General features: G+C 38.6%; 1 protein-coding gene across 4 annotated transcripts in view; it reads left to right on the top strand.

Moving 5' to 3' along the window:
* The window catches only part of TBPL1 (TATA-box binding protein like 1), a 36,711-nt gene that overhangs the window by 15,522 nt on the left and 5,323 nt on the right, over positions 1–15,866 (top strand). For 3 of the 4 annotated variants that reach the window (XM_070461586.1, XM_070461587.1, XM_070461585.1), the window contains exons 2-3: positions 14,078–14,256; positions 15,707–15,789. In XM_070461586.1, coding sequence (XP_070317687.1) covers positions 14,122–14,256; positions 15,707–15,789 — 218 coding nt within the window. In that variant the 5' untranslated portion in view covers positions 14,078–14,121. The remainder of the gene's footprint in view (positions 1–14,077; positions 14,257–15,706; positions 15,790–15,866) is intronic. The other variant, XM_070461584.1, reaches the window with a different exon arrangement.

The following is a 15,866-nucleotide window of genomic DNA, read 5'->3' as shown; positions in this document are numbered from 1 at the left end:
GATTGGCATCTTAGAAACCATCTATTCACATCTTTTACCTAATAAAAGACTCATTGTATAACACTCCAGTTTATCTTGTCCTGCCTCCGTTTTTTTGGCCACTTATCTTCCATGGAGCCTCCTGCTTTGCAGGTTTTTGGTGTGGTTTCATAAGGTCTCCTTCTCTGGGCCTTCATTTGGATTTTTCAGTTTCTTTTTTATTCAGACATTTGAAAGCAACTGCTATCTTTGCTGTCTTGTGCTAAATGTTCTGAGACTTTCCTCACACAACTATTTTTATATCTTACACCATCCTACTTTCCTCTGGATATCTGGATATCAGTGCCCTCTTTAAATGATAAGATCATGATATTCTAGATGTTTTAGTAGCAGAGAGGCTAGTAATTTCTTTGCTCTGAATATCTGATCTGGTTTTTCTTTTAAAAATATATATGTAATTAACACTCACATTGTCTTAGTGTGGCCTATGGTGAGGAAATTTGTTTTTCTCTTTAAACAGCTTTTAAAAATTATTATGGACATTGTTTAGATCGAAATGTAGGGAGAGCAGTGTGACGAATACCCTTATATCCTTTTGCCTAGATTTAATCATTGTTAAGAGTTGAGGCAGTAATATGGCATTTCATTGTTTTAAAATTATACCTATGATCCAGATCTATTCTGTACTGAAATTGTCCTAATTTGTTTGGTTCCTGTGGCAAGATTCCAGATATTGAGGGGATCATCTGAAACTTTACCAAATCTGTTTATTACTGAGTTCAGATAATGATTCCAGACATGGCATTTTTACTTTGACTATTTCAGTATGCATGTTAAAAAATAAGCATAATCATCTGTATGACCACTCTTATTATTTGACCTAGCAAAATTAATAGCAGTTCCCTAATACTATCTAACGTATTCAAATTATCTGCTGTATTCAGATCTTAACACCTGTTTTGTTCAAACCAGGAGCCAATCAAGGACCATGGTATACAGATGTTTTATTCATCTTAATAAAAATGTAAACTTTTTACGTTAGATGTTATTTTATTGATACTGCCCAATTGCACTAGCCTGGGAATCTGCAAACTTTTTCTTAGAGGACCAGATAGTAACTACTTTAGGCTTGTGGGTCTCTTGGTCTTTGTCACAACTGCTTGGGCTTCCTGTGTGGCTCAGCTGGTAAAGAATCTACCTGCAATGCGGGAGACCTGGGTTCGATCCCTCGGTTGGGAAGATCCCTTGGAGAAGGGAAAGGCCACCCACTTCAGTATTCTGGCCTGGAGAATTCCATGAACTGTATAGTCCATGGGGTCACAAAGATTCAGACACCATTGAGCGCCTTTCACTTTCACAACTCCTCAGCTCTACCACATAGTCATTAAGTAAACACATGAGCATGACTATGTTTCAGTAAGACTTTTCAAAAAAAATCAGGGCCTGGCCCATTGGTTGTTATTTTGCTGACCCCTGCCTAACCTATTATGGTCTGTTTTTTTTTTTTTTTTCCTATCTGTTAATATGATTGTTCTCAAGTTTTGTGTTGGTTCATTAATACCATCTGGTTACGATATTATACCGGTGAAATCCATTAAATGGTAATAGTTACCATTTAGTGAATACACGCTGTATGCTGTGTACTTGACACAGATAATTAGTCCTTACGTCTTAAAAATACCCTGGGAGATACAATGATATTATCACCAATTTTTCAGAAGAGAAAATTGGGACTTAAGAGAGAGGTTAGGTAACTTACCCAGTGACACATACCTAAATGTGAATGCTAGGTCGGCACCCTCTTTCTAGGGGTTATGCTGTACTGTTAATATTAAACCTGTGTGAAAGGAGACCCTCTTTGTAAAAGGCAGAATTTTAGCCTTTCTCCATCAGTCACAGGTGTGTATTGAGAGATGGTTGAGTAATCTGTTGGAATCAGGAACACAAAGTGTCTCTTTCCTAAACTGCTATTTTGGAGCTTTATAAGGAATATGCAGTTAGTTTGGGTGGCATGTCTTATTCGTTGGAGAGAGCGATCCCTAGGACACCACCTGGGCTCACAGTGTGTTTGCAACTGGACTGTATCCAGTCTTTGTCTCTGCCTGCCATTTCTCAAATCATGGAGAGTAGTTCTGTGGTTAAACCTTTGAGGACCCACCCACCGTATCCTCAGATCCAGCTTAAGTACACTTAAAAGTAGCCGGAATCTACTTTGCTGTATTCTCAGTTTTATTTTATTCCTTCGGCTTTTAGTTAGCTTTTAGGGTTATTTTTGCTTTGTTTTGGTAACGTTTGTTGTGCCCTTTTAGTTTAAACTGTCTTTTCAGGTGTGCTCAGCTGCTAAGCCATGTCCGACTCTCTTGTGACCCCCATGGACTGTAGCAGCCCACCAGGCCCCCTTGTGTCTATGGCATTTCCCAGACAAGAACACTGGCCAGCGTGGGTTGCCGTTTCCTTCTTTCCTGGTGTGGAAAATTCTAAATGTGGTAGTGTTGGATGTAATTTGTCTTAAAAACCAGGAGGTGGCGATGTTTTCCAGTTGATGCTTTTAAGGTTGCGGTTGGAATACCACCAGGAGGACCTAACTTGTCCATGAAAACATGCTTCAACTCAATAGTGCATCTTAATACAATGCTAGAAATATGTTTTTTCCTGAAGTAGGACAGCTTCAACTTTCAACATTGCTTTTTATTAGAAGGAAAACTCATATTTGGCATTTACTGGAGAAACAGGACAAAACGCCTTGTTAGATCAGGTCTCAACATCAGGCCTCGGGCAGTGGGGAGATGACCAGTCACTCTGCTGCCAGTTCTCTGAGCAGGGTAATTGTTAACGCTTTGGCATTTGTAGTGCATACGAAGGTGTAGAAACCAAAATGAACTCTGTCAAATGTAGGTTTGTTTTCACATTGTGAACCTCTGTCTATATCCATGTAGTTATAATTTATAAAGTCACTTTAGTAGTCTGTTGTATTTGACTGTGCTATGCTTTATTTAACCAACCCCTTCTGCACTGGCACGTAGGTTTCTGCTATTAACAGAACTGCAGTATATCATCTTTATTTATGCTTTGCTCAGTTGAACAATTTCTCAAGATGCATTCATCAACAATGTTTGATGTTTACCAATATGAGTAGTGGTATCTCATTCTTTTAAGTTAGCACTTCCTCGTTGCTAGTGATTTTAAAAGCTATATATATCTAAAGATAAAGAATTTATAAATAAGTAGCTTTAAGAAAAACAATAATGGAAATGCAACTATTGTTAGAATCAAGGGATAGTGAAAGCATTATATATCCAACTTCAGATATACTGAATGCACTTGATTATCATTGCTCTAAATGCCCATACAAGGAGAGAAAAAGTTCAAAACTGACATATTACGCATCCAATTTGCTTTCCAATATAAGAAATCAAGAAAAGAGTAGATCTGTAGAAGGAAGAACATAAGGCAAAAAAAAAAAATTTAATAAAGAGGATTGAACTAACTACCAATAGTTTGTCCTTTGAACAAACAGAAAGCAAAAGAACTTTGCAGCAAGATTGATGATAGAAAAAAAAAGCAGGGATAAATGATACTATGATGAAGAGATAAGTATACTGAAATTGAGTTTTTAAAATTTGTAGGAAAACCACGAAAAATTATATGCCATAAAATGTTAAATTTTAGAAGAACTGGAAAATTTCCCAAGAAAATTTAATTTGGGAAAACTGATCAAGGAAGAAATAGAAGACATCAAATGTCTTAAAACTCTTAAATTGAATCAGTCTTTTAAAATCCACAAAGGAAACAAGAAACAAGTCAAGACAGTTTTCAAATGAGGTCTTCTGAAACTGTCTTCCAGAGATTTTTTTTTTTTTCTTTTTAAAAAAGAAAGTAACCTAACTTGTCTAGTAAGTCTGGTATCATCATGATACTCAAACCAGATAAAGAAAGTCCAAGAAAGGATTGTAGACAAATTCTGCTTACAAAAATAGATGTATTAATCCAAAATGAAGTATTAGCAACCCAAATCCATTAATGTATTTTTTAAATGACTTATTGGGTTCAACAATATAATGTGTATGTCATAACTTTCAGAGGAAAATATGAGAATGATGAAACAACAGTTCCGCAGAATAGAGTTTTCTCCAGAGGAAAGGAATGAGGACCTTATCTAGGAGAAGAGTAGGAGGGGAGACATCCATTGTATTGTAAATTATATTTTTTTAAGCTGGATGGTAGGAACATCGATGTTTGTTTTTGTCATTTATGTTGTCTTAAGTATTTTGCGCTATAGTGTTAGCAGGCTTAATAGCCTTGTAAATTTAAGTGCCACTTTAAAATGCTATTCTTTTTTGTGGATTTGCTGAAACATATTTCCCTTGGATGCATGCAAACAAGTTTAAAAGTTTTAAATGTGTAAGCCATCATGAAATATAGTAAAGAACACTACATATGCATTTTCATGGATATTAAGGGGCATGTAGGGAAGAAAAAGACTCTTAGCTCTTCTTCATTTAAATAAAAATGAGTGGCTTTGGAACTGAAGTTTCAGTCTTGCTTTTAGTTCTTCTTTTTTTCCTTTCTGTTACATGTTGTTTTTCTTTAATAATAATGTATCATCATCAACTAAACACTTATGTTTGGTTTACGTCAATTTTGAGATTTAGTAGACTAGTGGCACTCACTCTGCTTTAGATTCATTTTGCTTCTAACTTAATGGTTCCTTGTAAATCCATGGCTGATTCATGTCAATGTATGGCAAAAACCACTACAATATTGTAAAGTAATTAGCCTCCAACTAATAAAAATAAATGATAAATAAATAAATAAATAAATAAAGCAGGCTGGACTTGACCTGAACCACTTTCTTCAGGAGTTTTTAGTTTTGCTTTTTGTTTTTTTTTTTTCCCCCATACCCAGTATTAAAAAAAGATAATAGTTTGGGATTCTAGCTAATGAGAATTTTAATTTAAACTGAAGATTGAACTGTTGGATTTTCTAGCATTTATTCACCAAATAGTAATAGAACATTTACTATGTATGAGATATGGTGCCAAGTCATGGATGTGACTTTAAGACGTAGTCTTTAACCTTCATAATATAATAAGTGAAATAAATGATGCAGATGTTTAACTGTAGGTACCATGAAAAGTGAAGTTGCTCAGTCATGTCCAACTCTTTGAAGCCCCATGGACTGTAGCCTACCATGCTCCTCCGTCCATGGGATTCCAGGCAAGAGTGCTGGAGTGGGTTGTCATCTCCTTCTCCAGAGGATCTTCCTGACCCAAACCCAGGTCTCCCACATTGTAGGCGATGCTTTACTGTCTGAGCTATCAAGGAACTTCAAGGTACCATAGGGAACTATAGGTACCATAGTTAAAAGCAATTTGGAATATTTCTCCCCCACTGGGAATTAATTCTTCCCATCTTTTTTTATAGCTGTAGCTGTGTATGTGTGTGTGTTTAAACTGTGTTTTAAGTTATGGGTATGTTTTAAAGTAAACAAGTGGGACCTGATTAAATTTAAAAGCTTTTGCACAGCAAAGGATACGATAAGCAAGGTGAAAAGACAACCTTAAGAATGGGAGAAAATAATAGCAAATGAAACAACTGACAAAGGATTAATTTCCAAAATATACAAGCAGCTCATACAACTCAAGACCAGAAAAACAACCCAATCAAAAAGTGGGAAAAAGACCTAACAGACATTTCTCCAAAGAAGACATACAGATGGCTAACAGACACATGAAAAGATGCTCAACATTGCTCATTATTAGAGAAATGCAAATCAAAACTACAATGTGGGATATTACCTCACACCGATCAGAATGGCCATCATCAAAAAGCCTATAAACAATAAATGCTGAAGAGGGTGTGGAGAAAAGGGAACCCTCTTGTACTTGTTGGTAGGAATGTAAATTGATACAGCCACTATGGAAGGCAGTATAGAGATTCCTTGGAAAACCTAGGAATAAAACCACCATCAGTTCAGTTCAGTTGCTCAGATGTGTCCCACTCTTTGCGACCTCAGGGACTGCAGCATGCCAGGCTTCCCTGTCCATCACCAACTCCGAGAGCTTACTCAGACTCCTGTCCATCAAGTCAGTGATGCCATCCAATCACCTCATCCTCTCGTCCCCTTTTCATCCTGCCTTCAATTTTTCCCAGCATCAGGGTCTTTTTGAATGAGTTAGTTCTTTGCATCAGGTGGCCAAAGAATTGGAGTTTCAGCTTCAGCATCAGTCCTTCCAATGACTATTTAGGACTGATTTCCTTTAGGATTAACTGGTTGGATCTCCTTGCAGTCCAAGGGACTCTCAAGAGTCTTCTCCAACACCACAGTTTAAAAGCATCAGTTCTTCGATGCTCAGCTTTCTTTATAGTCCAAATCTCACATCCATACATGATTACTGAAAAAACCATGGCTTTGACTCGGTGGACCTTTGTTGGGAAAGTAATGTCTCTGCTTTTTAATATGCTGTCTAGGTTTGTCATAGCTTTTCTTCCAAGGATCAAGCGTCTGAATTTCATGTCTGCAATCATCATCTGCAGTGATTTTGGAGCCCATGGAAATAAAGTCTGTCACTGTTTCTATTGTTTCCCCATCTATTTGCCATGAAGTGATGGGACTGGATGCCATGGTCTTTGTTTTCTGAATGTTGAGTTTTAAGCCAGCTTTTTCACTCTCCTCTTTCACTTTCATCAAGAGGCTCTTTAGTTCTTCTTCACTTTCTGCCATAAGGCAGAAACCACCATCAGTTCAGTTCAGTTCAGTCACTCAGTTGTGTCTGACTCTGTGACCCCATGGACTGCAGCACCCAGGATTCCCTGTCCATCACCAACTCCCGGAGCTTATTCAAACTCATGTCCATCAAGTCAGTGATGCCATCCAACCGTCTCCTCCTCTGTCATCCCCTTCTCCTCCTACCTTCAGTCTTTCCCAGCATCAGGGTCTTTTTCCAGTGAGTCAGCTCTTCACATCAGGTGGCCAAAGTAGTGGAGCTTCAGCATCAGTCCTTCCAATGAATATTCAGGACTGATTTTCTTTAGGATTGACTGGTTTGATCTCCTTGTGGTCCAAGGGACTCTCCAGAGTCTTCTGCAACACCACAGTTCATTTCTTTATAGTCCAACTCTCACATCCATATGTGACTACTGGAAAAACCAGAGCTTTGACTAGACAGACCTTTGTTGGCAAAGTAATGTCTCTGCTTTTTAACATGCTGTCTAGGTTTGTTGGAGCTTTTCTTCCAAGGAGCAAGTGTCTTTGAATTTCATGGCTATAGTCACCATCTGCAGTGATATTGGAGCCCAAAAAAATAGCCACTCACTGTTTCCGTTGTTAATTGCCATGAAGTAATGGGACGAGATGCCATGATCTTAGTTTTCTGAATGTTGAGTTTTAAGCCAACTTTTTCACTCTCCTCTTTCACTTTCATCAAAAGGCTCTTTAGTTCTTGGCTTTCTGCCATGGGTGGTGTCATCTGCATATCTGAAGTTATTGGTATTTTTCCCAGCAATCTTGATTCCAGCTTGTGCTTCATCCAGCCTGGCATTTCGCATGATGTATTCTGCATATAAGTTAAATAAGCAGGGTGACAATATACAGCCTTGATGTACTCCTTTCCCAATTTGGAACCAGTCTGTTGTTCCATGTCCAGTTCTAACTGTTGCTTCTTGACCTGCATGCAGATTTTTCAGGAGGCAGATAAGGTGATCTGGTATTCCAGTCTCTTTAAGAATTTTCCACAGTTTGTTGTGATCCACACAGTCACAGGCTTTGGTGTAGTCAATAAAGCAGAAGTAGATATTTTTCTGGAACTCTCTTACTTTATATGTGGTCCGCTGAAAGTTGGCAATTAGATCTGTGGTTCCTCTGCCTCTTCTAAATCTGGCCTGATCATCTGGAAGTTCACGGTTTACATACTGTTGAAGCCTGGGCTGGAGGATTTTGAGCATTACTTTGCTAGCGTGTAAGATGAGTGCAATTGTGCAGTAGTTTGAGCATTCTTTGGCATTGCCTTTCTTTGGGATTGGAATAAAAACTGACCTTTTCCAGTCCTGTGGCCACTGCTGAGTTTTCCAAATTTGCTGACATATTGAGTATAGCACTTTCACAGCATCATCTTTTAGGATTTGAAATAGTTCAACTAGAATTCCATCACCTCCACTGGCTTTGTTCGTAGTGATGCTTCCTAAGGCCCACTTGACTTCACATTCCAGGATGTCTGGCTCTAGATGAGTGGTCACACCATCATGGTTATCTGGGTCGTGAAAATCTTTTTTGTACAGTTCTTCTGTGTATTCTTGTCACCTCTTCTTAATGTCTTCTGCTTCTGTTAGGTCCATGCCATTTCTTTTCTTTATTGGGCCCATCTTTGCATGAAATCTTCCCTTGGTATCTCTAATTTTCTTGAAGAGATCTCTAGTCTTTCCCATTCTTTTGTTTTCCTCTATTTATTTACACTGATCACTGAGGAAGGCTTTCTTATCTCTCCTTGCTATTCTTTGGAACTCTGCATTCAAATGGATATATCTTTCATTTTCTCCTTTGCCTGTAGCTTCTCTTCACTTCTCAGCTATTTGTAAGGCCTCCTCAGACAGCCATTTTGCCTTCTTGCATTTCTTTTTCTTGGGGATGGTCTTGATCACTGCCTCCTGAATAGTATCACCGACCTCCATCCATAGTTCTTCAGGCATTCTGTCTAGCAGATCTAATCCCTTGAATCTATTTGTCACTTCCACTGTATAATTGTAAGGGATTTAAGTCATACCTGAATGGTCCAGCGGTTTCCCTACTTTCTTTAATTTAAATCTGAATTTGGCAATAAGGAGTTCGTGATCTGAGCTACTCCCGAGTCAGCTCTCGGTCTTATTTTTGCCAACTGTGTAGAGCTTCTCCATCTTTGGCTGCAAAGAATATAGTCGGTCTGATTTTGGTATTGATCATCTGGTGATGTCCATGTGTAGAGGCTTTTCTTGTGTTGTTGGAAGCAGGTGTTTGCTATGACCAGTGGGTTCTCTTGGGAAAACTCTATTAGCCTTTGCCCTGCTTCATTCTGTACTCCAAGGCCAAATTTGCTTGTTACTCCAGGTGTTTCTTGACTTCTTACTTTTGCATTCCAGTCCCCTGTGATGAAGAGGACATGCATTCTTGGTGTTAGTTCTAGAAGGTCTTGTAGGTCTTCATAGAACCATTCAGTTTCAGCTTCAGCTTTACTGGTTGGGGCCTAGACTTGGATTACTGTGATATTGAATGGTTTGACTTGGAAACGAACAGAGATCATTCTGTCATTTTTGAGATTGCACCCAAGTACTGCATTTTGGACTCTTTTTTGTTAACTATGCTGGCTACTCCATTTTTTCTAAAGGATTCTTGCCCACAGTAGTAGATATAATGGGCATCTGAGTTAAATTCACCCTTTCCAGTCCATTTTAGTTCACTGATTCCTAAAATGTCAATGTTCACTCTTGCCATCTCCTGTTTGACCACTTCCAATTTGTCTTGATTCACGGACCTAACATTCCAGGTCCCTATGCAATAGTCTTTGCAGCATTGGACTTTACTTCCATCACCAGTGACATCCACAACGGGGTGGTGTTTTTGCTTTAGCTCCATCTCTTCATTCTTTCTGCAGTTATTTCTCCACTGTTCTCTAGTAGCATACTGGGCACCTACCAACCTTGGGGAGTTCATCTCTCAGTGTCCTGTCTTTTTGCCTTTTCATAGTGTTCATGGGGTTCTCAAAGCAAGAATACTGAAGTGGTTTGTCATTCCCTTCTCCAGTGGATCACATTTTGTCAAAACTCTCCAGTGTGACCCATCCATTTTGGGTGGCCCTACGTGGCATGGCTCATGGTTTCATTGAATTAGACAAGCCTGTGGTCCATGTGATCAGTTTGATTAGTTTTCTGTGATTGTGATTTTCATTCTGTCTGCCTTCTGATGGATAAAGAGGCTTATGGAAGCTTCCTGATGGGAGACTGACAGGGGGAAACTGGGTCTTGTTCTGATGGGCAGGGCCATGCTCAGTAAATCTTTAATCCAGTTTTCTGTTGATGAGGGAGGCAGTGTTCCCTCCCTGTTGTTTGGCCCGAGGGCAAACCATGGTGGAGGTAGTGGAGATGATGCCACCCTCCTTCAGAAGTGCATGCTGTGCTGCGCTCAGCGCCCCCCACCCTGCCACCGCGTGACCCAGCAATCCCACACCTAAGGGAACCAGAATTGAGAGACACGTGACCTCAGTGTTCCTGGGGAGAGCGGAGGAGAGGGTGAGATGTATGGGGAGAGTAACATAGAAACTTACATTGTAATATGTAAAGTAGATAGCCAATGGGGATTTGCCATATGTCTCCCAGAACTCAAGACAGGGGCTGTATATCTAGAGGGGTGGGGTGGGGAGAGAAATGGGAGGGAGGTTCAAGAGCAAGAGGACATATGCATGTCTATGGCTGCTGAGGTTTGACAGAAAACAACAAAATTCTGTAAAGCAATTATCCTTCAATTAAAAAGTAAATTCAGTTCAGTTCAGTTGCTCAGTCATGTCCAACTCTTTGCAACCCCATGGACTACAGCACACCAGGCTTCCCTGTCCATCACCAATTCTTCAAGCTTGCTCACACTCATGTCTGAGTCAGTGATGCCATCCAACCATCTCATCTTCTGTCATCCCCTTCTCCTCCTGCCTTCAGTCTTTCCCAGCATCAGGGTCTTTTCCAGTGAGTCAGTTCTTCACTTCAGGTGGCCAAAGTATTGGAGTTTCAGCTTCAACATCAGTCCTTCCAATGAACATTCAGGACTGATTTCTTTTAGGATGGACTGGTTGGATCTCCTTGCAGTCCAAGGGACTCTCAAGAGTCTTCTCCAACACCACAGTTCAAAAGCATCAATTCTTCAGTGCTCAGCTTTCTTTACAGTCCAACTCTCACATCCATACATGACTACTGGAAAAACCATAGCTTTGACTATATAGATCTTTGTAGGCAAAGTGATGTCTCTGCTGTTGATGTCTGTGCTGTCTAGGTTGGTCATAGCTTTTCTTCCAAGGAGCAAGCATCTTAATTTCATGGCTGCAGTCACCATCTGCAGTGATTTATATTAATTAATAAAAAAAAGTTATGTGTATGTTTTAGGAATAATGTGAGCCTTTTGAACTAATTTTAGAGGTAATCAATTCATTCCTCTTTAATGCTGAGAGTTAAGTTTACTCATAATTTTTCACGCACTGATAAATGACTTAGCTTCACTCAGAATTGCAAGGACTATGATAGGCTGTCAGGTACTCTGTAGAAACTGAGATTCATCTCTTTCACTGAATTGCCATTTGAATTATCCTACTTAAGTGATATGAAGTGCTTAGCTGTAAGAAGTGAATCTTTTTAATACTCAGTACTACTCTTGTTTTACAAGGTAGATAAACTGTTTGCAAATGGGTCTCTTTTTTAGTACTGCTTTAAAAATCTGGGGTTTTCATATAGCATGCCTGCCTCTTTGTTTTCCTTAGTAATGACTTTGTCATATTTTACTCTTGATTTAAAACCTCTTAAATCAATGATATATCTTCTGAGACTGTTTGCTAGGTTGCTCATCTGAAATATGAATACTTCCTAACTTATCTATGCCCATGACTTCATTTTTAGATTTTAAGTTGCTGATGTATGGAAACAATCATCAAATTTTAATTAATTTCAAGGCTTCTTTGCATTCTCAAAGTTTGCTTTCCCCCTTCTTTCTTATTTTTTCCTTGTATGTTATCCTTGTAGTCTTTCAAGACAGTTCAGCAGTTAATACTCAGCGTAGGAGATCTGAATCATTTGTTTTAGCCTGTTTGATGTAAAAAGTCTGTGTGAGGCAGTAAATTCAACATAGTTCCTTCATATGTAATTTCTCTTTTCAGTCATGCTTTTTGTGGCCTCTTATCATGGGATGTGTATCAGTCAGGATTAGATCTGGCTGCATATAGCTAAAGTCCACAGGAGGGCTTAAAATAGAAATTGATTTTTCCCTCACGTTCATAAAGTCTAGAATTAGAAGGTGATGGGGGTGATCAGGAGTTTCGCAGTATCAGGGTCACAGGCTTCTTCTGTCTCACTCTTCTTCCACACCCATCTCACGATCCTCAACGGCTTCTTGAGCTCCAGCTCTCATATCTAGACTCCATCCAGCAAGAATGAAGAGCAGAAAGGCGAAAGAGTCTTCTGGCTCATTCGGTCCCTCTGAGCAGACTTCTCAAAAGTCATGAAGCCATATTGTTTTACATTTCTGTGACAGTACAGAGCCTCTGTCCTCTTGGGGAATGTCTGTTGCCAGGGAGGCTAAAATGTATAGATTTTTTTTTCCTGCCACAGTGTATCCAACTAGACATCTGGGTTCTGTTCATTGTGAAGGAGGGGTGAATGGGTGTTGGAGTGAGCAGTCAGGAGCCTCTGCCTCACAGTTATTTCCAAGGTCTCGTAGCAAGTGGAACAATGTCTGGGTTATGATATAATCATGGAAAGTGATGCTAAGAAATCTCTGCTCTACCTGTGGACTTGGACTTAAACTTTTACCCCTAATCACTGTTAATTTTTGTGTTACTATTTTCCAAGTATATGTGTTAAGTACTTTTCATACTTTTTATGTCATTCCCATGGCACTATTTGTTAGGCACTGTCCATTTCATGTCATAGGTGAGAAAATCAAGACAGATAGATTGTATAATTGGCCTGAGTCCTCAGAATAGTCGGTGGTGAGTCGAATGTTGAGTGTGCACTTAAAGATCACCGCTGATAACTGCTTCTGTCCTCTGTTTATTAATCTGTCTACCTATATATCTATCCCTCAGACATCACTGTCACCCCTGTCCCCGCTTCTTGTACCCAGGAATCATTTGAGGTTGCTCAAGCACAAAGAACAGGAAAAAAAAAAAAAAGGTAGATTGAACTAAATATAAGGAAGAAAATAGAATGAAGTTAGAATGAAGTTGAGGTTCAGATGATACACAGAGTTCAATGCTGTATGATCCTACAGAGGTGCTAAAAGTCTCCACCTGACTTCTCATTGTGTCCTACCAGAAACTTAACAGGCAGGAAAACAAGGTAGAATTTTGTTTTTTTTTGGACTCTTGGCTTCATTTTTTAGTCTTATAATAATTTGAATCCTTATAAAGAATACTAGTTCTTTTTCATATTGTGCTTCAAGGAATTATAAAGATAATTATAGTAGCATTGTTACCATTTTCTGATTTTTCTCTTCGTGGGGTAGGTCAACTGAATTACCATTACTTATTTTTTAAGATGTGAATACTCAGAAAGAAAATATTTTAGCTGGACGTAGATCGTGTACTTGGTAAAAACTAGGGCTCATTTTTGTTTATTTTAGAAATATTTTCTGTCATTCTTTTGAAAAGATATGCATTCTGTAGATTGGGATCTTGGTAAAAATGGCATTGTGCTAAGCAGCTGTTTGTTAGAGCTTCCCTGCACATACACAGGCTGGTGAGTTCCCTCAGGACAGAAGATCTTGCCTTATTTCTGTTTTCTCCAGTCTCCTCCGTGTGTAGAGGTCTTCAGTAAGTGACTAATGAATGAATGACTAGTAAATGAGGAAAGTCTGTTGATAAATGTTACTATTAATATTGCTGTGTCTTAAAACTTAAGAAAGTCAGTGGCCCTACCGGAATAGAGAAAAAGCAGGTCATTCTTTACATAGCCCTTTCACGTTGTATGAGGTGGGTTTTAGTACCATTAATGGTTGGACATTGGGACCACAGAGAGTCCAGCCCTTGAACATGGTGTGTGTGGAGAATCACCATGGCCATGGCACCCCTGGGAAGTGGTGGCTGCAAAGGCGAGTTGCAGGAGTTAAGTCTGGCGAGTTGCTGGCATGTAAAAGGTCCTGATTGGTTTTAAGGAGTGAAAGTTAGATTCAGATTTTCAAAGACTTTCTATGACACATTATGTTTTAAAAAGTGATGGTTTTCATGGAGAAAAGAAAGGACATGATTTGAATAACATTTGAAAAATAAAAAATAGAGATCTACTTCTTGCATTTTAGTTTTCAAGATTCCTTGTGACCAAAATAGTAACAGAACATTTGAGGTTAATTATTTAATTATTTGTTTTTATTTCTCAGGATGTAATCTTCGTGGTGGGAAGCCAAGTTTTTAAACTACCCCAATGGATGCAGACAGTGATGTTGCATTGGACATTCTAATTACAAATGTAGTCTGTGTTTTTAGAACAAGATGCCATTTGAACTTAAGGAAGATTGCTTTAGAGGGAGCAAACGTAATTTATAAGCGTGATGTTGGAGTAAGTACCTGATTTTTGTTACGTGTGCTACATAGCCTAATTTCATAGTGCTGTGAATGACATACTAAGTAAAGAATGAGCACAGTACCTTATACATTTACTATAAAAATTGAGAATGGGTATGAAGGCTCTGCTGAAGCTCTAAAAATTAGATGCCAGTGTATCTTGGTAAATTTGCATTAGTTCTTCAGGCTAGAAATGAAGTACAGATGAATTAAATCCAATTAAAAATTTCAGTGAGTCACAATTAAAGATTTTCATGTTCATCAGTAATGCCATCTTCACTTTTAAAAAGAAGTAAATAATCTGCTAAAAAGAGAGGGGCAGGCTTAATGCTGCATTGAAACTTGAGCATGCCATATGGCAGACAAGTTATTATTCCTGGGAAGGTTAACATCTTGAGTTGATGGACAAGCTGGTAGAGAAAGACAACTAAATGAAGAAAAAGTTCTGTTTCTCAGCCACTTAGGTAAGAAATTTTATAATATATTTTAGCTCAAATTTTATTTTGAGCCTGTGATAATTTGGGTCTCTCCAGGTTTACTAGCTTTCTAATTTAATATTACAACATATGACAGAGAAAGAGAGGAGCTCAGAATGTAACAAGAGCTTTAAGAAGAAATGTCCAGTTCCTTTTTCTGTTACATATTCAGTAAAACATTTAGCTCTTTTATATATTATGGCCATTTATTAAATATTGCCACAAATGAAGAGTTGCAATGAAAATTTAAATTCACATGTTATCTTGGACCTTAGTCCTTGACCTCTTTACACTCACACTGTAGATAATTTAATCCAAATCCATAGCTTTAAGTGCCTTCATTTCTAAGGAATCTAAAATTACATCTCCAGCTCCAAACTTCCTCCTGTGTTCAAGATTTGCACATCAGTCATGAGTATGTAATAGGCATATCAGCTGTAAGACACAGAAGAAAGTAATGAGCACCATGAAGCAGAGAAGAGCCGGGCTGGAAGTCACAGAGGGGTGCAGGGATAGGGGTTTTGGTGAATATGGTCAGGGAAGGTCTCTCTGTAGAGGTGACATCTGGTGAGAGGCCTGAAGGAGGAGAATACTGGATGAAAGGAACAGCTATGCCAAGTTCCTAAGGCATGCACGGTTTGGCATGTTTGAGGATCCATGCATATTGCAAATTCCAGTTATGTGAGCAGAGGGAGAAGTCGGAATGTGTACTTGTAGTACATTATTTCAAGTATAAAGTGAGAGATATATACAGGCCTTGAATTTTTTATTAATTAAATGTCCTTTTGAATTAATAAGTTCTTTATGTTCAGTGCTGTTCTTCATTTCAGAATGGGTGGTTTGGAGAACAGTTATTTCAGTCTTGGGTAAGCTTGAAGTAGTATTTAAACATAAAATGTCCACATAGAGTAGAACCATGTGTGGAAATTAACCAAGCTGTTGGGTTTTTGGTTTTCTTTTCTTTTGCAGAAAGTATTAATGAAGCTTAGAAAGCCTAGGATTACAGCTACAATTTGGTCCTCAGGAAAAATTATTTGCACTGGAGCAACGAGGTAAATGTTACTTGGGTTTTTATTTTTAATTTTCCCCTCATGGGAAAGACATTTTTCCGGACTTGAAAACAAAATCG

The sequence above is a fragment of the Odocoileus virginianus genome, chromosome 34 (assembly GCF_023699985.2).
Source record: "Odocoileus virginianus isolate 20LAN1187 ecotype Illinois chromosome 34, Ovbor_1.2, whole genome shotgun sequence".
Lineage (NCBI taxonomy): Eukaryota > Metazoa > Chordata > Mammalia > Artiodactyla > Cervidae > Odocoileus > Odocoileus virginianus.
Note: the sequence above shows the minus strand (reverse complement) of the source record. Positions and strands in the feature narration are given on the sequence as shown.